This window comes from Ornithorhynchus anatinus, chromosome Y4 (assembly GCF_004115215.2).
Source record: "Ornithorhynchus anatinus isolate Pmale09 chromosome Y4, mOrnAna1.pri.v4, whole genome shotgun sequence".
Lineage (NCBI taxonomy): Eukaryota > Metazoa > Chordata > Mammalia > Monotremata > Ornithorhynchidae > Ornithorhynchus > Ornithorhynchus anatinus.
In genome coordinates this window covers 957,959-981,101 of record NC_053178.1, presented here as the reverse complement: position 1 = coordinate 981,101, position 23,143 = coordinate 957,959, and the positions used below count along the sequence as shown (strand labels likewise).

General features: G+C 53.4%; 1 protein-coding gene across 2 annotated transcripts in view; it reads left to right on the top strand.

The window, feature by feature from the left end:
* Positions 1–17,360, top strand: part of LOC114808707 (rho GTPase-activating protein 44-like) — a 47,891-nt gene extending 30,531 nt beyond the window's left edge. Inside the window, exons 11-16 of one of the 2 annotated variants that reach the window (XM_039910978.1) lie at positions 3,942–4,122; positions 7,923–7,940; positions 8,472–8,693; positions 10,292–10,437; positions 11,193–11,585; positions 15,594–17,360. In XM_039910978.1, the coding sequence (XP_039766912.1) occupies positions 3,942–4,122; positions 7,923–7,940; positions 8,472–8,693; positions 10,292–10,437; positions 11,193–11,585; positions 15,594–15,736 (1,103 nt within the window). In that variant the 3' untranslated portion in view covers positions 15,737–17,360. The remainder of the gene's footprint in view (positions 1–3,941; positions 4,123–7,922; positions 7,941–8,471; positions 8,694–10,291; positions 10,438–11,192; positions 11,586–15,593) is intronic. The other variant, XM_029056528.1, reaches the window with a different exon arrangement.
* The last annotated feature ends 5,783 nt before the right edge of the window (positions 17,361–23,143 follow it).

Genomic DNA, 23,143 nt, shown 5'->3' with positions numbered 1-23,143 from the left:
GAAATATTTGTGGGAAGCGGGAAAGATCTGTGAGGCAGGAAGGGTGGTGGTGCTCTCTATGAGAAAGAGAGCAGGTGAGGTTGTGGTCTGATAGAAGAATTTCACAGTTGTGAGGGAAAGCTTATGCAGTTATGAGGGATTATAAAATCAAGTGAGTGCCCAGGTTGGTTAGTGTTGGATGTGGGCTGGAGCAGGCGGTCACTGGAGTAGAGAAGTGAGAGGAGGTGGACAATGGAAGGATCATCACTTACATCCACATGGATATTGAAGTCCCTCAGGATCAATGTAAGGATGGGGAATGAGAAACGGAGTGTGAGAAAGGGATCAAAATTGGAGGCGGGTCCTGGGGGATGGTAATAATGATAATAATGTAGGTATTTTGTTAAGCACTTACTATGTGCAGAGCACTGTTCTAAGTGCTGGAGTAGATACAGGGTAATCAGGTTGTCCCACGTGAGGCTCACAGTTAATCCCCATTTTACAGATGAAGTCCCTGAGGCCCAGAGAAGTGAAGTGACTTGCCCACAGTCACCCAGCTGCCAAGTGGCAGAGCCGGGTTTCAAACCTACGACCTCTGACTCCCAAGCCCTGGCTCGTGCCACTGAGCCACGCTGCTTCTCCGTGACTGGTACTTGGAGAGGGTGGTAAATGTGGATGATACGAACTTCAAAGGAAGGGACAAGAGGGTTTGAGACTAGCAGGCATGATCTCCCTAAAATCTCTGCTGCCCCTCCCAAATCCCTCCCTCCTCCTGCCCCTTCTTCAACTCTCCCAACTCTCCCTTCAGCTCCCAGCGGTATCTCATGAGGAGATCTCCTGACTTTTTTGCAAACCTACCCCCTTCACCTCTGCATTCGACCTCATCCCTTTGCATCTTACCAAAACACTTGCCCTCTCCCTTCTTCCCTCCCTTACCGCCGCCTTCGACTGTTCAATCTCCAGTGGTTCCTTCCCCGCTGCTTTCTAACGTGCCATATCTCCCATACCCTAAAAAAAGCCCAAACTTGACCCCGCAGTGTCCTTCGGTTATAGCCCCATCTCCTTCCTACCATTCCTCTCCAGATTCCTTGAGCGAGCTGTCTACACCCATTGCCTCAAGTTCCTCTCCTCCAATTCTCTCCTTAATCCCCTCCAACCTGGCTTCTGTCCCCTTGGCTCCACAGAAACCTGCCCCCTCAGAGGTCATTAGTGATCTTCTTGCCAAAATCCAGTGGCCTCTACTCCATCCTAATCTCCATAGACCTCTTAGCTGCCTTCGACGCTGCCGGACCACCTCCTTCTCCCACAAACCGTATCTGATCTTGGCTTCACTGACTCTGTCCTGTCCTCATTCTCCTCCTCTCACTCTGGCTGCTCATTCTTAGTCTCTTTCCCGGGCTCCTCCTCAGCCTCCCACCCCTTTACTTTGGGTGTACCTCAATGTTCAGTTCTGGATCCCCTTTTATTCTCCATCTACACCCATTCCCTTGGAAAACTCAGGTACTCACATGGCTTCAACTATCACCTCTATGCAGATCTGTATCTCAGCCCTTATCTCTCTCCATCTCTGCAGTCTCGCATCTCCCTCCTCCTGCCTTCCAGACATCTCCACTTGGATGTTGTGCTGTCACCTCAAACCAAAGAAATCCAAAACAAAACTCATCTTCACCCTGAACACTGTCCTTCCCCCGACTCTCCTGTCACTGTAGAGAACACCACTGTCCTTCCTGTCTCACAAGCCCATAGCCTTGGCAATATCCTTGACTCCCTTCTCTCATTCAACCACGGATTCAATCTAACGCCAAATCCCGTCAGTTCAACCTTCACAACGCTGCTAAAATCCATCCTCTCCCCTCCCTCCAAACTGCAACCGTGCCAAGCCAGACACTTAACCTCTACCGCCTTGATTACTGTTTCGGCCTCCTTGCTGGCCTCCCTGCCTACTGTCTCTTCCTACTCCATTCCGTGCTTCACTCTGCTGCCCGGATCTTTTTTTTTTTTTACAAAAACGTTTGGTCCACGTTTCCTCGCTCCTCAAGAACCTCCAGTGGTTGCCCATCCACCTCCACATCAAACAGGAACTCCTCGCCATTTGCTTTAAAGCACTCAATCACCTTGTCCCCTCTTACCTCACCTCATTACTCTGTCACTGCAACCCAGCCCGCACACTTTGCTCCTCTCATGCTAGCCTGTTCACTAGCTCGCTCTCGTCCATCTCGCTGCCGGCAAAGTCAAAACCTTATTGAAGGCAAGTGTCCTCCAAGAGGCCTTCCCTCTTTTCCTTTTTGTCCACTGCCTTCAGCATCACCCTGATTAGCTCCCTTCATTCATCCCCCCCTTCCAGCCCCAAGGCACTTATGTACATATCCATAATTAATTTATTTAGATTAATATCTGTCTCTCCCTCTAGACTGTAATCTCGTTGTGGGCAGGGAATGATTCTGCTCTATTGTCCACTTAGTAGAGTGCTCAGCACACAATAAGCGCTCAATAAATATGGTTGTCTCATAGATTGATTGAGGGATGGGAGAGGTGGGCTGGTCCCAAAGTGGCATAAGGGAGCTAAAAGGAAGCCGACTCCACTCCCTTTCACAGCGAGTCTGGGGGAAAGGGAGAAGAGGAGGCTCCCGACTAGAGAGAGTGGCAGAGGAGATTGGGTCATTGGGGGAGAGCTGGGTTTCAGTGATAGTGACAAGAGCAGTGATTGGGTTGGTGATAGGTCAGTAGTGAAGGGAAGCTTCCTCACGATGGAGGTGGTATTCCACAGGCTGCCCTTTGCTGAGGCTATGGGGAGGGTGCGTGGGGTGGGGATGGTGTGAAGCATAGGAAAGGGTTGTATGCGTGAGCTGGTGGGAGCCAGTGCGGCGGGAGGGGAATGAAAATAAGCAGCACGGCCTAGTGGAAAGTCTAGTGGTTTGGGAGTCAGAGGACCTGGGTTCTAATTCTGGCTCTGCCAACTGCTTGCCGTGTGACCTGGGCATGCCATTTAACTTCTCTGTGACTTAGTTTTCCTGCTCTTCCTCCTACTTAAAATGTGAGCTCCATGCGGGACAGGGACTCAGTCCCACCTAATTAACTTGTACCTATCCAAGAGCCTAAAATGGAATTGGAGAGATAGTAAGCGCTTAACAAATAACATTAAAAAATAACGGTGCTGGGGCAGACTGACAGGGATGGGGTGGGGGAGGAGGTTGTGGGGGGGTGCAAGGGGTAGGCTGGGCTCGGATGGGGGTGAACTGAGGAAGACCATCCTGTGGGGAGGGGGATGAGTAGGGGTGCTGGGCTCGGGGCAGGGGTGGGGGGATTAAGCACTGTACTAACTGCTGGGGTTAGATACAGGATCATCAGGTTGGACACAGTACCTGCCCCAGTTGGGGTTCATTCATTCGGTCATATTTATTGAGCACTTACTGTGCTAAATGTTGGGAGAGTACAGTACAGCAATAAAGAGAGATGATCCCTGCCCACAACAGTTCAAGGTCTAAGTAGCAGGGAGTCGGTTTTAATCCCATTTTTACTGATGAAAGGAGCAAATTTCTGCTTCTCCCCAGCTTCAGGGGCACTGGGTAATGGTGGACTGGGGAGGGTGTATGGAGAAATTTGTGCTTTCCTTTCTCTCTCTCCATTAATACCTCATCCACCTTGCACGCAAGAGACCCTTCATTAGAGGGAGGCAGGGAGAGAGAAACCAGCCCCTCTCCCCGGGCCAGCTGAGCCCCAGGACTCCTGGCCCACCGGGAAGCCCAGATGCCTGTCCACTGTTTAGCCTGATGGTTTCTCACCAGCTGGCCAAGCAGTCTGCCGGGGAGGGGATCTTAGTAAAAGAGAGGATTTGGGGGGACCTCCATGGAATGACCTGGACCTTGGGGTAGGGAAGGAGAAGCCACAGGGACCGGCCACCCACTGCCGGGGCATCCCAGATGGCAGGACCAGGCATCCGAGCACTCCCTCCTCCTTGGCAGACATCGAGTTCAATGTGACCGGAAGCTACGGAAGTCCGGTGCACACCAACCACAATGCCAACTACAGCTCGATGCCCTCACCGGACACGGACCCACCGGACCGGCCGCCGGGGGAGCAAGCCCGCCGGCCGCTCAGTGTGGCCACCGACAACATGATGTTGGAATTTTACAAAAAAGACGGGTATGACCAGGCGTCTCTCCCCATGGGGCCGGGCGGGCGGGGCTTCAGGTCATTCCAGAGAAGGGCGCGGCGGGTGAGTTGGGCCCTCTGCCCAGCCTGAGCAGTGAGGAATGTGTTCAGGTTTGACCCCCAAGTCCTGTGGGGTGGGGGGCCTCCCTGAGAGTGGGGAGGAGTCCCATAACGTGTTCTGCGCTGTGCTCCACACTTTGGTGACCCTTAATACATGGCACTGATTGACTGGGGGATGATTCTTCCCGAGGAAGGAGATTTTTCCAGTAGAAGCAGCATCTCCCCTGGAGCTCCTTCCTTTCTGAGGGCCCAGAATGGGCAACCGAAGGCGACTTGGCCCTTCCCCATGGCCAAGCGCGGAGACGGGGGAGGTGGAAGTGCTTGAGGAAACTGTGGCAAGGAGCATGGTGAGCCCTAATTAAGCCCTTCCCCTCCCCCTGCATCCCCGCCAAGTCCTCTCAGCACCCCTCTGTTGCCTTAGAATTGGACCGAACACTAAGTCTGCTCTGTATGTGGTCAGAGGGACAGGGAACCTCCGAGGATGAGCCGGGAGCTTCGAGTCGAATGGGTGCCCGGGCTCTGCCTTTCCCACTCATTGGGGTCGAGGGTAGAGGCCAAAGACGAACCGGTTGGAAGAAATCTTACCACCACTGAGCCGAGGCCTGACCCTCACCACCTCTCACCCCTCCGCCCACACACTAAACCACTGAGCCTCAAGGCTTTGGGCTTGGAGTTGTTCCCTGCTGGGACTTTCTGTTTGTGAAATCTTTTATCTGGGGCATGTGGGGCATGATCTAATGGAAAGAGCATGGACCCTGCAACCAGAAGACCTGAAGTGGAATCTCAGTGCTGCCGTTGGCCAGCTTGGTGACCTTGGATGGGTCACTTGATCTCTTTAGACCTCAATTCCCTCATTCATAAAATGGGGATATCCGTGCCCGTGCTCTCTCTCTCAGTCTTCCTCCCCACCCCATCTCTTAGATTATGATCCCCATGTGTGTCCCCGTGACTGATCCCATGATCTTGTATTTCTGTAATCATTTTTATGGAATTTTAAGCACTTATTACATGTCAAACACTGTTCTGAGTACAGAGGTAGACACAAGGTAATCAGGTTGGACTCACTCCCTATCCCAATATGAGGCTCACAGTCTAAGTAGGAAGGAGAACAGGCATCGAATCCCCATTTTATAGGTGAGGGAACTAAGGTATGGAGAAGATAAGTGATTTGCCCAAGGTCACATAGCAGGCAACTGGCAGAGCTGAAATGGGAATCCAGGGCCTCTGACTCCCAGTCCTGAGCTCTTTCTTCTAGGCCACGCTGCTCCTCAGTTCTCAGCATAGTGCTTTGCCACTAGCTAGCACTTAATGAATATCATTCATTCATTCATTCATTCATTCAATAGTATTTATTGAGTGCTTACTATGTGCAGAGCACTGTACTTAAGTGCTTGGAATGAACAAGTCGGCAACAGATAGAGACAGTCCCTGCCGTTTGACGGGCTTACAGTCTAATCGGGGGAGACAGAGAGACAAGAACAATGGCAATAAATAGAGTCAAGGGGAAGAACATCTCGTAAAAACAATGGCAACTAAATAGAATCAAGGTGATGTACATTTCATTAACAAAATAAATAGGGTAATGAAAATATATACAGTTGAGCGGACGAGTACAGTGCTGAGGGGATGGGAAGGGAGAGGGGGAGGAGCAGAGGGAAATGGGGGGAAAAGAGGGTTAAGATGCGGAGAGGTGAAGGGGGGTGGTAGAGGGAGTAGAGGGAGAAGAGGAGCTCAGTCTGGGAAGGCCTCTTGGAGGAAGTGAGTTTTAAGTAGGGTTTTGAAGAGGGGAAGAGAATCAGTTTGGCAGAGATGAGGAGGGAGGGTGTTCCAGAACCGCGGGAGGACGTGGCCCAGGGACCGACGGCGGGATAGGCGAGACCGACGGACGGTGAAGAGGTGGGCAGCAGAGGAGCGGAGCGTGTGGGGTGGGCGGTAGGAGGGAAGAGAGAGAAGGGAGGAGAGGTAGGAAGGGGCAAGGTGATGTAGAGCCTTGAAGCCCAGAGTGAGGAGTTTTTGTTTGGAGCGGAGGTTGATAGGCAACCACTGGAGTTGTTTAAGAAGGGGAGTGACAGGCCCAGATCGTTTCTGCAGGAAGATGAGCCGGACAGCGGAGTGAAGAATAGACAGGACCGGGGCCAGAGAGGAGGAAGGGAGGTCAGAGAGAAGGCTGACACAGTAGTCTAGCCAGCATATGACGAGAGCCCGTAGCAGTAAGGTAGCCGTTTGGGTGGAGAGGAAAGGGCGGATCTTGGCGATATTGTAAAGGTGAAACCGGCAGGTCTTGGTAACGGATAGGATGTGTGGGGTGAAGGAGAGAGACGAGTCAAGGATGACACCGAGATTGCGGGCCCGAGAGACGGGAAGGATGGTCGTGCCATCCATGGTGATAGGGTAGTCTGGGAGAGGACCAGGTTTGGGAGGGAAGATGAGGAGCTCAGTCTTGCTCATGTTGAGTTTTAGGTGGCGGGCCGACATCCACGTGGAGACATCCTGGAGGCAGGAGGAGATGCGAGCCTGAAGGAGGGGGGAGAGGACAGGGGCGGAGATGTAGATCTGCGTGTCATCTGCGTCGAGATGGTAGTCAAAGCCGTGAGAGCGAATGAGTTCACCAAGGGAGTGAGTGTAAATCATTATTATTCATTCATTCACTCAATTGTATTTACTGAGTGCTTACTCTACTAAGCGTTTGAAAAGTACAATTGGGCAACAAACAGAGACAATCCCTACCAAACAAAGGGTTCAGTGTACTAAATAACAACGACAGCATTTGCTAAGCGCGTACTATGTGCCAAGCACTGTTCTAAGCACTGGGGGAGATACGAGGTCATCAGGTTGTCCCACGTGGGGCTCACAGTCTTAATCCCCATTTTATAGATGAGGTGACTGAGGCCCAGAGACGTTAAGTGACTTGCCCAAAGTCCCCCAGCCGACAAGTGGCGGAGCCGGGATTAGAACCCATGACCTCTGACTCCCAAACCCGGGCTCTTTCCACTGAGCCCCCCTGCTGCCGTGCTGGAGTAGGTACAAGATCGTCAGTTGGACAGAGTCCCTGGCCCACAGTGGGTTCACGGTCTAAGTAGAAGGGAGTTGGATTTCAGTTCGCTATTGGATTTCAATTCGCTACGTGCCACTCACCACCATCGGCGATATTAATTGTGACCTGTGGAGTGAGCAGGGTACTAATAACTAGCTACTTACTGTGGGCCAGGCACATTTGTGAGTACAGTACCTGTAGAAGAGCTCCTCACTAGCCTTGAGGAGCTTCGAGTTTCTCAGAGGACAGAGGAGCAGTCACAGACGGAGTCTAAACAGCGGCAACGCAGGGAAAACAGATTCTCTGCCGGGGAAAGGCCAGCCTACCTCAACCCTCCCCACCGCCTGGCTGGGGGCCTACGGGAGGAAAATGGCCCCTTTCCATTTAAATCTCCTCAAAGCCAGCCAATGGCCCTCTCTCGCCCATCCCCCACTCAGCTCAGAGGGCCATTGAACTCTCAGAAGGGCGCCCGGCAGGGTCCTCGGCACAGGGTCCCGACCTGGTTGTGGAGAGCCCGGGACGGCGGCATAGACGGGCGAGCCAGCTGTGGGGCCGCGGACGTTCAGTAATGGCTCGGAGTAAAGCCAGCCTGGGGGGGCCCCACCCTGGCGAGGCTTCGGATCTCGCAGCAGGCATTGAGCCCGCAGGTGGCCCCGGTCCCCTTGACGTTAATATCTGTATGTTTCCATCCATGCAGCCTTAGGAAAATCCAAAGGTACAGTACCCCTGGGCTGCTGCTGGCTGGCCTTTAGCTTTCCTCCTCCTCAGCCTGACCCATCCCAGCGAGCTGGCGAGAGAGGGGCCACTGGGTTTACTTGAAGCCAATGGTCTATTTATGTTGGGCGGTGGGAGGAAGCGGGGCTCCTCAACGGAGGACCCACGTGGGGAAAGAATTCCCTCATCCACCAGCCCATCTGGTCCACGGGCAGGGCCCGCCCAGGGTGTGAGTCCCATGGGATCCGGGAAAACGTTTCCTTCCCGTCTCTTGGGTCGGGGACGTCCCTGGACAAAGTGGAGCTTGGGGTCCCCAGGGCCGGGATGGCACCTGGGAAATCTCCTTGATCTCCCCTTTGCTTGAGGCCATGCCGGGCTGCTGAAACAGGGGCAGGTCCCCGCATCTGGAAAGCTGGGATCGCATCTGAAAACTTGCCCTGCGCTGGGTGGGCTTGGGAGGGCCCGGGGGGTCGGGGGGAGTGAGGGTCCGGCCTCGAGGACTGGACTGACTCTGCTCCCCCCGCCCCGCTAGCATGGGCGTGCGGGTCATGGACATGTCATGGGTTGCTCGCCGCCGCTCCTCATTTGCCCGGAAGTCGGCCTGTGCCCCGCCTGCCATCCAGCCGCCTGCCCCGCCCTCCGAGACCGCCGCTCCCCCACAGTCGCCCGGGCCGGAGCAGCCCCCAGAGACCTCAGCGAGCCCGTCCCCGACACCCACCAGCTTTGGTTTCCAGCTGGGCCCGGAGCGGACAAGGTGAGCCCGCGACCTTCGCTCCCCAAGCCTCTGGGGCTGCCTCACCAGCTGGGGATCCACCTGGCAGGTTGGGGAGGAGAGAAAGAGAGAGACCGAGAGAGAGAGCCTCCATATGTGTTTATGTGACTGCCTGCCTTTCAGAGTGAATCCAGGGAGAGAGAGCATTTCTCCCAGAAAGAGACAGAGTGACCCAATGTCTTGTAGCCAGTGAGGTGTTTGCCACACCAGCTGGGGTGGTTATCCTTTGAGAAAGGGATGGAAGGGACTCTCTCCCCACCCTTGGGGAGCTGCCCTGCATCAGAGTCGAAGATTTGGAGCAGGAGAGAGAGGGCAGCATAGCCTAGTGGAAAGAACCCCGGGCCTGGGAGTCAGAGGATGTGGGTTCTAATCCAGGCTCTGCCCCTTACCTTAATGTGGACATGGCACTTCATCTTCTCGGGCCTCAGTTTCCTCATCTGTAAAAGCGAGTTGGTGGGATGGGTGGAGTTTGATACCAGTTGTCCCTCCTACTTAGGTTGTGAAGCCCATATGGGACAGGGACTGTGTCCAGCCTGATGAACTTCTATCTACCCCAGTGCTCAGTGTAGTCTTTGCCCCATAGTTAGTGATAAAACAAATAATTCGAATCATTTCTATAATTATTGCTGCTATCATTATTAGGAGGCGCCAGTGGCAGGGAGATTGGTGAAAGGGAAGGAAAGCAAGAGCTGTTGTCTGGAAGAGCCAGGGAAGGGCCAGCTAAAGCAGGTGAAAAACTGGGTGATTCTGAGGGGGCCATTTGTCTAGCGGCCTGACTGACCCACAAGAAACTTGGGGGATCCTGGCACCTGATCCCAAGAGAGAAGGCTCAGGACTGTGTTGCCGAGGAGAGAGAGAGTACATGTGCATATGTCTGTAGGTGTTTGACCAGGCGTCCTCAGTCGAGCCTGTGGCTTCCCTAGGTTTTGACTTGGATGGCTTGCAGTCTGTGACTGTACTGGGCCACTTAGTGTGAGGAGAAGGGAAGACCCACGGCAATCAGACGGAAAAGAGAGTTGACTCATAGCATTACCAAATCGGGAGAGTGGGACCTCCAGGAGCTGGGAGGAGAGGCCTTCCCTGGTTGGGGGACCCAGACAGGGCTGCCAAGACCCGCCCACCTGTCCATCTCTGCTGCTTGTCTTCCCTGATTTTCCTCCGTGCCATCTTGGCCAGTCCCGGCCAGAGGGCCCTGAGGGGCCGTGGCTCTGTCTGGGTACCCCGAGGCCGGGCCGATGACTGTCCTCGCCACCTGGGGCTTGGGGGAGGGGGCAGCCTGAGGGGGTTTGGAGTTTCATCCGTCGGGCACCTCCCCAGCATGAACGGACAGGCCTGCATCTCCCAGCTCTCCACCCTGTCTCACGCCCGGAGGGGCCCCAAAAAGGAGGGCCCCGGAGACATTCAGAATCCTGACGGGGACCTGCAGGAAGGACAGGGTCTCTGCCGGCCTGAGGGCTATCCCTGGGTGGCTGCTCCTGGAGGAGCCTGACCCATCCTAAGGCCTCGAGGGGATGGGAGTCCCGACCGGGGCAGACACGCGTTCAATGGCTGCCTCCCGCCTCATGTGTTTGCCATTTTAGCACTTTAAAGAGCAAGGAGCTTTCCCCGGGGGCCGGCCATGCGGGAAGTCCAGGATCCAGCCATGCGGCCCCCAGTGCAGCGTCCCAGCTGGCTGCCGGCCCCAGCCTCCCGCCCCCGTACCAGAACCCGCACACCCTCCAGAAAGGTATGCCTCTGCCTGCGTGCCCTGGGGCCGGGAATGCAGCCCTGTCGCTGGGCGGATGGGGCTGCGGCTGAGTGTCCTCGCCCAGCGCTTTACCACCTGGATTCCGAGCAGGCCCAGGGCTTCTCCCTCCTCCCTCCCTCGCCTTCTGGTCCGGAAGGTGGGCCTAGCGGCAACCCTGGCTCCTGCCTCATCTGCAGGGTGGATGAGCCGAAAGCTGGGGGGACGTGGGTGGGGGAAAGGGGAGGAGGGACGTGGAGGCTGGGGAGTAGCTGCAGCTCCCCGCAATGTCATCCTGAGGTAGGACAGAGAGCTGAAGGTGGCTCCGAACCCCCACCCCAGACATCTCCACCCTGCAGAGAAGGAGGAAAGGCAACTGGATGGACAAAATCTCCAAGGCATTTCTTTTCCTGGCTTTCTGGGAGGGATCCACAAGATTTGGGGATGAGGAGAGTGCCTTTGACATCCGAACCCTGCGCTTGGGGACGTCTAGCCCGAGGGAGTCAGTCCCCTGGCTTCCCAGGGGCCTGGAAACGGTATCTTCCTCCAGACTTTGTTTCATTCGGTCAGGGTTGGGTGCTCTTTCTAGAGTTCAGAGATCAAATATCTTCCCCCAGCCAGTGCTTGGCTTCTCAGCCTTATTTTCTCTCTCTTTCTTTCTCTTTCCCTCTCACTCTCTCTTTCTCACTCTCTCTCTGTCTCTGTCTCTCTCTGTCTCTCTCTCTGTCTGTGTTTCTCTCTCTCTGTGTCTTTTTCAGTTTCCAAGAAGCTGGCACCAGTCCCACCCAAACCTCCTTTGGGCCAGCCAACGAGCATGACTGACCAGTCCAATGGCCAAGCCTCCCCCGTCAGCCTGTCCCCCATCCCTCCCAGCACCCCTTCTCCCTATGGATTTAGCTACCCCACAGGTTACTCCCTGCTCCCCTTGGGCCAACTCTTCCCAGCCTCGGCCCCACCCCCATCCCTGCCGGCAGCGTCTCCCACTTCTTCGAGCATTTTAGCCAAATCGAGGCCCACGCCCAAGCCACGCCAGAGGCCCCCACTGCCACCTCCACCCCAGCCTCCCTCGGCAAGCCTCTCCGGCTCTAGTCCGCAGTCCATCGACCACCCCGTGCTCGACGGCCTGTCTCCCGGGGAGAGTGTGTCAACAGGTAAAGGAGCCGGAGGCTGCATGGGGGGAGGCCCGCCCTGATCTGAAGCAGGGCACGAGTCCCTCTCCTAGCCTGCAGGAAGGAGCCCCCCTCCCCAGTATCTGTCCGTCTGAGGAGGCAGGGGTCTGGAACGCACCAAGTTCACCAATGGGGCCTTCCTGGGCCACTGCCTCAGTGGAAAGAGGCCATGGCATGAGGGAGCAGGGGGCTAATCGGGGCACCGCAGCCCTGCTGAGCGTGTGCTTCAGCTCTGCATGAATCCTCTCTCTGCCCGCCCAGGGGGGCTGGGACTCTCCATCCCACAGAGGTGCCAACCAGGAAGCAGTGGGAAAGGTGGAAGGTGAGGCAGAGAGGTTGGCCAGCGGGCATCCATGTTGAGCTCTAAGCGTCAGGGCCCCTGGGGCTTTCAGTCAAAATTGAAGATCCTGGGATCTGAAGCACAAAAAAAGCCTTGGAGGTGGGAGGAATGGGGCGGTGGAGATGCTGGGGCCGATGGGAGGAACGGAGTCAGAGGTGGCGAACGTGGGCCCTGCGCGTCGGGGAGTTGAGTCGGAGAATTGCGTCGCCTCGGGCGAGGCTGCCAGAGAAAGGGGAGGAAGCTGGGATGGATTCAACATGGAGATTTGGGGCAGCGGCACTGGAGTCTTCCAAGGAGGAACCAAACAGGTCAGACAGTTTCTGGATGAAGATGATTTGCGACTGGAAGACTAGAGATCAATAAGAATGCCCCTCTCTCTCAGCACACCCCGTTATTCATCCAGAAGTCCCATTTTGTTGACCAGAAAAGGTGGGATCAATTGATTGGTGCTGGAGAGCCAGATCTGTGCCGAGCACTCTCTGCAGCCCTTGGGAGAGTACGGTTGAATGAGAAGACGCAATTTCAATCCTCCAGAGGTTTACCGTCTAGCAGCGTAATGCTCCTGCTCTCTGCCTCTCCCGTGTGACATGCCTTAGCATCTTTATTGTGTTTTTGTTTCCTTGTTTTTTCTGCCTTTCTCCCTCTGCTATCGTTGTGTCTTGCAGCTGTTTGACATGAGTGGCGCCATAATTGATAAGTGTGAGAGGGATTTGCAGGGTAAGCTGTTCCCACAGCCTCCGCCTCCCTCTTATCCCTCCTGGCCCTTCAGGGCAGCCCCGGGGCCCGGGCCGAGCTGCTGCTCCTGCCAGCTCCTCCCCTCTGGCCTTTGCTTGTGGCTGAATCCCAGGCGTCTGGCTGCCCAAACTTGGCCATCTTCCCCACACAAGTTTCCCCATCACGACTTCTTGGTGAACTTGTTGGCTTTGCAGATAGTGCAGGCCTCTTCTTGGTTCCCTGCCGTCCCTTCCGTTGAAAAATCAGTAACTCTTTTGCCCCCTTAGTTCTTCCCCCCCAAACCCAGAGCTGAGGAGATCCAGGGCCCCCTCTCCCCTTCCTGCCATGGCTCAATTGGCATGAAGAATGCCTTCCCCACTCCATTTCATAGATTGTTCCCCGGGGATGTCGTGACATCGACGGTGTCCACTGAAGCTGTCGTGGATACTGGGATTAGCTTATGACCTTTGGTCTAGGGCAGGGCCTTCCCTGGGCTCTTGAAACAGACTCTTCAGACCGGAGAGGATTCTGAGCTATTGGGAAGGGGAGGGTACTCATCTGGCGGGTTGGGAAAAGGGAGTTTGGCAAGCGAGAAAACTAGTTCTTGGGAAGTGGATGATTCTCCTTGACCTTCCTCTGTGCCTCTGTCTTGGTGGTGTGGCTGTGGGGAGGCCCCCGAGCACTGATGGAATGGGATTTCGGGCTGGATTGGAAGAGGGGAGGAAGCCAGGAGCCCCGGGGGTAAGTTTCGAGGAAAGCATGACGGAACATTGGCTGAAGGCTAACGGGTATCCTGGGATGTTGTGCGTGTGGAAGGAGGAGCGAGGGCTCCATCCCTTCACTGATCTTGCTCTGCCTCGGCTTTCCCCCTCTGTCCTGGAGGGACTCCTCAATGGACGCGCTGTGGGGGGCACAGAGTCCCACGGCCCCATCCCTGGTGCATTCTAAGAGCAGCTCACAGTCCCCCAGCTCTGTCCCCGGTTCGCTCTGGGAGGAGCTCACCATCCCACGGCCATGTTCATGGTGCACCCTGCTCCCTGTGAGCTGTCTCTGGACAAGAGACAGGCAGTCCTGACCCCACTCCACTCCTACCCCAGCCCAGGGCAGGCTGCTTTGCCAGCTGTGAGGCAGCCAGGGACGAAGATCAGAAGACTCCGACCAAGCTGGGGGCACAGCAAGGGAGTTTTGGCCCCGACCGATGTGCAGGTGGCCAGATCCTGCAGATCACATGGTCTCTGGGGGCCAGTTTTGGGGGGGACTGCAGCTTCAGGTCAGTGATCGTACTCCACGGGACGGGACCTTGGGGCACAGTGATGGTGGCCTCCGAAATCCAGGGCCGGGAAGGGGTGGGGACTTGACCTCTGCCACGGGGTAAGGTCAACTGGACACCACACAGAACAAGGTGGCAGGTAACAGCGCTTTCTCCAGACTTGGAAATGTCAGCACTTCTCCCTCCTCTGCTTCCGAACTGAGCATCGAGGCAAGATATCCCAACAGCTACCAGGCCACTGTAATGTTCAGATTCCCACTGTAATGTTCAGATTCTGGGTCCTTATATCTCTGGGTGTGTGTGTGTGTGTGTGTGTACACACACACACATTTGGCCTCCTCTGCATTGGGATCTGGATCTGCCTTTATGTGGACCGTAGGCCACAGCTGTTGGCTGTGGTCACAAATCTGTTTTATCTGGGGGCAAATTGCTCTTCATCCTTAGCCACAGCTGGGCCAGGGAGACTTGATGCCAGCCTCCCGAGCTGTCTCCCAGGTGGCCAAAGGTCTGCCCCAGCTCAGCCCAGAGCATGTCCCGCTGTAAGGCTTCGTAGCCTCTCCCAATGCACATGGTTTTGTGTCTTTCAAATGTCCTGATTCTCTCCCGGGAAGGACTGTTCCGCTCTGTGGGCAGCACAGTCGCACGGCTGTGGTCCATCCCAGTCCCCCAAAGACCACCCTAGTCCATCTCAACTCCCAGGTAGGAGAGTGGCAGGGGGGCCAGCTTCCACATCGCACAGCCAGGCACTGCTCCCCCGTATCGGGCGAATGCCAGAAAGACCAGCAGCCTGAAGGGACCAGAGAAGGGGGAGGAAGCCTCCTGGGAGATCACTTTCATTCTGCCCTATGGATCGGCGGGATGGGAAAGGTCTTCTTCACAGTTCCCAGTGACGGTTCACCCACTGACCCGCTACAGAGCTGTTTTGAGTGCCTCCAGGTTCGGAGCCAAGAGGAGTTGGGGTGGGCTCCCGGCAACCCAAGAACGTTGCAACTGACTGAAGGCTTCCTTAGTGCCACTCTGGGCAGGCGACCAACTTTTACGGAGGCTGGTGTAGGGGGAAATCCATTGGTAGACTTTTCTGTCCCTGGGTCTGCACCAGGGGGCGGCTGGGCTCTGACCCGACAGCCCCCGCCAGGATCTTGAGTGGGGAAGGCTCGGTGCATACACATTGTTTGTTGTGGAGGTCCAGAAGCCCGTGGAGACTCCTCCCTTTCTCCTCCTCTGCCCACTCCCGCCCTGAGTCCTGCAAGCTGAGGGCAGCCCGCTGGCACCCAGTACTGATCCAGGCACCTCATCCCCCTTCTGATGGCATCCATCCTCCTCTCTGCATCCCAGAAACTTCCCTCTGATCTTGGCTCCATCTGGCTCTCACTGGGGCTTCAGGAGGAGATCCTTAAGATGGGACCAGGGGCAGAAGAAGTGACCCTCCCCTAGAGGTGAGGAAGATGGAGTCAATGATATCCATCTCTGGGACATTGAATAGGAGGCATATGATGACATCCCTCTGACTCGTCATGACCTACATGGCAACTCCCTCCCTGCCCACCCACCCTGTGCAGAAACAAGATCCCCTCCCCCTCTTATCTCCCCCCGGCCCCCTGTGCTTATATTGCTTGCAGGCTCCAGAGTCTCCCTTCCAACCACCTCTCTCCATCCCTATTTCCAGATCTGGGCCACTTTGAGATCCCTTCTATCCACATAGAGCTCGGTTCAGGCCTCCACCAGGGTCCACTGGAGCAAATGCAGAGACACTCGGTGGCGAGGAAAATAAACTTAGAGGAAGAAGATTCTGAAAGCACCGCCCTATGACATGGCAACCCACCCCCATCTGACCAGCGTGTACATAGCAGAACCCTCCGAGAAGTCTGTCCATTCAATCATCCAGCTGAGTGTCCTCCTCCAGGTCTCTTCGTGCTCTAGGACCAATCCCGAAAATTCCGGTCTGTCCCCATGGCAGATGCCAAGGGGGCAAGTAATTTGATATTATTGATTGGTTGGGGGAGGTCAGTGACTTTGGCCAGTTCCAAAGTTTGCCTTTTGACTTGATGCCTAATTCTAGCTTCCATCCACCCTCAACCCTGCCCTGGGTAAGGAACAGTGCCTATCTTCATGGACCAGTGCAGCTGCAAGCCCAGTCCATCCATGGGGTAGGAGGCAGGAAAGGGAGTCTGGGGCAGTAGGGCAGTTGTCTTTGGCCCCCTGACTTACATTATTTAGCTGTGGCCATGGTTCAGAGAAGGCCTGCTGGTGACCTTCACTCTGCCTCTCACCCATGCCCTAGACCCCCTGTTAGGGGCCTTCCCTCCCACTTCCCATGTTCCCGTTGTCCCCCTCCCGCCATCTTCCCCCAACCAACACTATAGATCTACAATCCAGCCCCACTGTACGTCAGCTGAGAAACCCCTCTGAGTGGACCCATCAGGGGACCGTTTTCTTCCACGCAGCTCTTGGGACTCACCCTGGCCCCGTTGGCCCAGGGTCATTATGGGGGACCGGGTCTCACCGACAGAGCCCAACAGAAATCTTTGGTCGTTTTTCTCCCTCCCTCTGGGTCTGTAAGTTAGCGCGACACCCCTTTGCTGTATTCTTCTGACAGATGGGAACTTGAATTGTTTATAGAAAGAGCTATTTTGAGGGTGACCGAACCTGAAGATGACTATTTTTTTCAAATGATCTTGGAACCCTGACCGGTGGTCATTACACTTCTGACTGCTGCTTGTAATGCAAAGGAGTGAATCCCGTCCAGCCTTCTAGCCTTCCCTCGGCCCGCACCCATGGTGGGGACCTCATCAGCAGATAACCACTGAAGACCAACGATTCAAGCAGTCCTGAAGCAGGCTGTGAAGAGAGAAGGAATCAGCCCCCAAGGAAGGGTCAGCAGACGCAGCCCTCCTCCGACATCAGTATTGATATGGCACCCCTCCCCTTCCACCCCCTCCACTAAGCTGTGTAGCCGAACATCCATGAGAGGAGATGGGAAAACAGATGATGGTTTGGATCCTATTTCTACTGTGAATTTAAAAGATACAAACTTTGGGGAGGAGCCAATTTGGTCATGCATGTGAAGTCCACCTTCAAAATATCTTTTTATTCTACATATATATCTGGGCCTAGATATATATATTATATATAATGTAAATCTCATCTTTCTATATTAGGCATCTCTATTTGTTTTATTTGATCCATTCCATCAAAATGTATGTACAGCTCTGCATTGGAAAGCGAGAAGCTTCATTTTCTCCCAGTATCATGTGTGTGCAGTAACTCTCTACTCTGGCAGCAGTATTTGCAGATTAAGATGTTCTTGCTTTGTACACTTCATGGCATTTCCCAGGCTGCAGTGGAGCAAGGGTGGGCGGGGAGAATCACCCGGAAATTCATGTGCAAATAGTCGTTGAAAGTAATGTTATTAAAATAGATTTATTATCCTTGAGGCTGATCCGTTTCCTTTCTGGTGCGGTGGAGAAGGCCGCAGGGGTGGGTCACGGAGGTGACATTGTCTAGAGATCAGATTGCCCTTTGGGGGTTCCCCTCTGGGCCTTTTCCTCTGCTCTTCCCATCCCCAGCCTTCTACAATCTCCCCCTAAATAATAATAATGATGGTATTTGTTAAGTGCTTACTATGTGTCAAGTGCTGTGCTAAGCGCTGGGGTAGATACAGGTCATCGGGTTTGTCCCAGGTGGGGCTCACGGTCTTCATCCCCATTTTCCATATGAGGGAAGTGAGGCACAGAGAAGTGAAGTAACTTGCCCAAAGTCACACAGCTGACTGGTGGCGGAGCCGGGATCCAAACCCACGACCTCTTACTCCCAAGCCTGGGCTCTTATCACTGAGCCACGCTGCTTCTCAGTGGCACCAATTGGCACAGCCTGGATTTCCCTTCTTGTCATCCTTCAACCCCACTGCAGATGGAATTTTTTGTGGCTTTCTGGTCATCTGCGAGTTAGCCATCTGGGTCCCTGCAGCGGGACCTGGGCCGAGGAACTGGGAGTCAGAAGACCTGGGTTCTAATCTCGGCTCTACTCCTTTCCTTTTGTGTGACCTAGAGCAAGTCACTTTTTCCTCACCTGTAAAATAAATTCAATACCTGTGTCCTTAAACTGCGAGGCCCATGTGGGATGGGGACTCTATCATATCTGATCGCGTCAATCCCACTGCTTTTAAACCGAGCTTTACCCATAGTATGTGCTTAACAATTCCTCTCAAATTTGACCTGCCCCCCGTGATTTTGACCCCATCCCTTCTCACCTTAAAACAATTGCCCCTCCCACCCCCCATTCTCCCCACCCTGACCACCATTTTCAACCACTTATTTTCCATGCCTCCTTCCCCTCTTTTTTCAAGCGTGCCCCTTCATTTCCTATCCTAAAACCACTGTCCCTTAATGCTGCAATGATCTCATCTCCTGCCCACCATTCCTCTCCAAGCTCCTTGGGCTCTTATCGAGCACTTATTCTGGCGCAGAGCACTGTACCAAGCACTTGGGCGGGTACGATTTAACAGAGTTGGCCAACACATTTCCTGGCCGAAAAGAGCTCACTGTCTGGGGTCGTCTACCCTAGCTGCCCCCACTTCCTCTCCTTCAACTCTCGGCTTGTCCCCCCAGCCATCTGGCTTCCACCCTCTTCACTCCGTGGGAATCATCCTATCTGAGATCACCGATGACCTCCGTCTTCCCAAATCCGAAATCCTCTACCCCATCCTGATACTCCTCGACCTTTCTGCTGCTGATGACGCTGTCGGTCTCCCCCTTCTCCTGGAAATATTATCCAAGCTTGGCTTCATAGACACTATCCTCTCCTGGGTCTCCTGTCTCTCTGGGGGCTCCTTTAAGTCTCTTTTGCTGGCTCCTGCTCTAACTCTGGGGGTCTCTAAGGGCTCACTTCTGGGTCTCCTTCCATTCTCTATCTTCACCCGCTCCCTTTGAGAATTGATTTGGTCCCATGGCTTCAACTACCATCTCTGTGTAGATGATTCCCAAATCTACATCTCCAGCCCTGATCCCTCTCCTGGCATTTCCTCCTGTGGTCATTCATTCATTCAATAGTATTTATTGAGCGCTTACTATGCGCGGAACACTGTACTAAGAGCTTAGAATGTACATATGGGCAACAGAGACGATTCCCTGGTCAGGATATCACCGCTGTCAAACTTAACATGTCCAAAACAGAACTCCTCGTCTTCCCCATGAATCGCTGTCCTCCCTGTGATTTTCCTATCACTGTAATTGAAAGCCCATAACCTCCCCGTCTCAAAAGCCCATAACCTTGACGTTATCCTCGACTCGTCAATCAATCCATCAATTAGGGGAAGTGTAGAGCACTCTGCTAAACCTTGAGTACAATACAACAAGTTGGTAGAGACATTCCCTGCCCACAGGGAGTTTACAGTCTAGAGGGGGAGGTCCCTCTCATTCAACCTGCACATTCAATCGCTCATAAAATCTTATGGGTTCCAACTTCACCACGCCTTTAGAATCCATCCTTTTCTTTCCATCCAAATCGCTACCGATCTGACCCAAAGTGGTTGTGATATTTCCTGCCTTGACTACTGAATCAGCCTCCTTACTGACCTCCCTTCATTCCGTCTCTCCCCACTCCGGGCCTTCACTCCGCTGCCTGCATCATTTTTTTCTACAAAACCATTCTGTCCACATATCCCCACTCCTCAAACACCTCCAAAGGGTGCCCATGCACCTCTGCATCAACAGAAGCAGCGTGGCTCAGTGGAAAGAACACGGGCTTGAGAGTCAGAGGTCATGAGTTCGAATCCCAGCTCTGCCACTTGTCAGCTGTGTGACTGTGGGCAAGTCACTTAATTTCTCTGTGTCTCAGTTACCTCATCTGTAAAATGGGGATTAGCTATGAGCCTCAGGTGGGACAGCCTGATTACCCTGTATCTCCCCCAGCGCTTAGAACAGTGCTCTGCACATAGTAAGCGCTTAACAAATACCAACATTAATTAACAATAACAGAAACTCCTTACTTTCCTTATTCCTCTTCCTCTCTATTTCTCTTCCTCTCTATTCCTCTTCCTTTTTCTATTCCTATTTGTATTTATTTCTCTTTCTCTATTTGAGTAACTTTAAGACACTTAATCAGCTCGGCCCCTCCTACCTTACCTCGCTGACAATCTACTGCAACCCAGCCCTGGCACTCCACTTTCCTACCACCAACCTACTCTCTCTACCTCTAGCTCCTCCATCTCGCCACCGACCACTTACCCAACTTCTCCCTTGTTTCTGGAACTTTCCAGACATTCCATCGTCCTCCCCACCTTCACAAAACTCCTAAAACCACGTTTCCTATGAGCAGCCTCCTCTAAGCCCTTATTTATACTCTCCACCCTCCCCTCTGCTTCGACTACATTCTTGGCTGTGTACCCCTTAAGAACTTCGATATGTCCACAGTACTTATGTCCATATTTCTATGCTCTATTACTTGCTCTATCCATAATCTATAATAATAATAATAATAATAATGATGGTATTTGTTAATCAATACAACAAATCTTTCTATTTTAATGTCTCTCTGTAATTATAATAATAATGGTATTTTCCAAGCACTGATCTAAGCCCTGGGGTAGATACAAGGTCATCAGGTTGTCCCACGTGGGGGCTCACAATCTTAATCCCCATTTTACAGATGAGGGAACTGAGGCACAGGGACGTTAAGTGACTTGCCCAAAGTCACACAGCTGACAAGTGGTGGAGCCGGCATTCGAACCCATGACCTATGACTCCCTAGCCCGGGCTCTTTCTACTAAGCCCCCCTCCTTAGGAGGACAGGGATCATTTCTGCCAACTCTGTTGTATTGTACTTTCATGACCTCTTAGTACAGGGCTCTGTATATGTTTATAAAGCACTCAATAAGTAGTATTGATTAACAAATGCCCTAATTTTTTACCACCTGTGGTAACTGGCAACTGGAGTAGAACTCTTTTAGGGCACCATAGGGGTCCCCAATTTTGCTGCTCCTGTCACCTGACTCCTAGATTTGAAATCCCCAGAAGCCATATATTAGATAATGGTAGTCGTTATTAAGTGCTCACCATTTGCAGAACACTGAATTAAGTGCTGGGAAAGTGTACCCCTGTGGGTATTAAACATGGTCTCTGCCTCAGGAGGAACACAATCTAGGGGTCAAAGTGGGAAGAAGGGACAGGCAAGTCAGGAATAATAATAATAATGAGATGTTAAAACACATCACAGATGAAATCAAAACAAAATCACTAGGGTGCTATGGCTAGAGCACGGGTTGAGCGCTCCATAAATTATATTAACACGTCTACTACTAGAGGAGCAGGATTTCAGGCTTCTCGTGACTCCTCATGAATCCAGGCCGATCTGCAGCCCCAACCAGACTTCCCGAGATTTTGTAGAAGCCTCGTTTTGTGGATGTTTTTCTCTCCTCCGTGGAGGAAGGGAGGACCAGAGGGATGCCCCTTGATGGTGCTGGAGAGTTGGGGTCGATGGCAGGAAGGCAGCACGGGAGCCACGGAGGTGGCTTTCACCCATGGCGTGGTGCACAGGGAGAGAAGATGGGAGTTTTCCCGAATGCTTACTCTGGCTGTAGTGGAGGTGGGGAAAAGTGAGAGAAGAGAGTAAAATAATACTAACTGTAGTAAGTACTTATTCTGTACCTACTAAGCACTGGTGTGGATACAAGGAAATCAGGTCAGATGCAGGCTCTGTCCCACCTTGGGCTCAAAGTCTTAATCCCCATTTTACAGAGGAGGTAACTGAGGCAAAGAGAAGTGACGTGACTTACCCAAGGCCACACAACCAAATGGCGGAGCCAGGATTAGAACCCTCGACCTTGGATCTCCTTCTGTGCTTCATCCATTACGCTATGCTGCTTCCAGCAGATAGGCAGATGGTGGAGACCCTCCTCGTTGATGCACTGGGGCAGAAAATGAGCTCCACCCTTGTGCTGCTTCATGGCCGACACCATCTCGGACGTGTCTGCCCGTCAGCTCCGAGGAGTTGGGGGTGTGGCCAGAGTCCAGAGATTAGTTGGGTATTCAGGACACGGATTCTCACTACATCAATCGGATCCGCCTCGGCTGCTTGTCTCTCCCTTCCCACCCACCCTACAGGGTCAGAGCAGGGAACTGGTACTTCTGAACTGCACTGTAGCCATCCTCCCCGTCATGTCCAGTGTTATTGGCATGTGGTTTGCGCTCTTCAGCCTTGGCTGGGGCCAACCATGGCTCGTCTCTGAGGACTGGGAGAGAGACAGCCTGGCTTGGCTTCCCCAGGGATGATGATCACAGAAATAATAATAACGATAATGATAATAACAGTCATCTAGACGCCAAGCTCACTGTGGATGGGGAACGTGTCTGTTTATTGTTACACTGTACTCTCCCAAGCCCCTAGTACAATGAACTGCACACAGTAAGTGCTCAATAAATATGATTGAATGAATTAATAATAATATGCATGGGGGCACTTATTTAGTGTTTTCTATAAGCCAAGTACTTTGCTAAGTGCTGGGGTAGATTCAAGATAATTGAGTTGACCACAGGTCTTGTCTCCATGGGGCTCACAGTTTAAGTAGGATTGAATCCACACTTTACAAATGAAGAAATGGAGACACAGAGTCGTTAAGCCACTTGTCCGAGGTCACACAATAGGGATGTAGTGGAGAGGTGGTAGAGTCTGATACCTCCTCATGGCCCTTGTGGCCCTTGGGCTGACAGATGTGCTTCTTCTCTGGCTCAGGCCCTTGGCCTGGTTTATTCTCTCTTCCCCTGGGGGAATGATGGGAAATTCAGTGGGAGGACAGGGTTTGCGTGGAAAAACATGGAGCTCTGTTTTGATCATGTTAAACTTGAGTTAGAGATGACTTGAAGGCAGGAGGAAATGCGAGAGGGCGAAAGATCAGGGCCAGAGATCTAGATTTGGGTATTGTCCGCGTAGAAGTGGTCCCCGAAGCCACGGGAGTGAATGAGTTCTCCGAGGGAATGGGTGTAGGTGGAAAATAGAGGGGGACACAGAACTGAACCTTGAGGGACCCCCGCAGTTAGGGGGTAGGAGACAGAAGAGGAGCCCACAATGAAGACAGAGAATGAACAGCCAGAGAGATAAGAGGAGGACCAGGAGAGGCCAGTGTCAGTGAAGCCAAGGTTGGATAATGATCTCAGGAGAAAGGGGTGGTCGACAGTGAGAGGGAGCTAAGAGGTCGAGGAGGTTTAGGATGGATTATAGGAG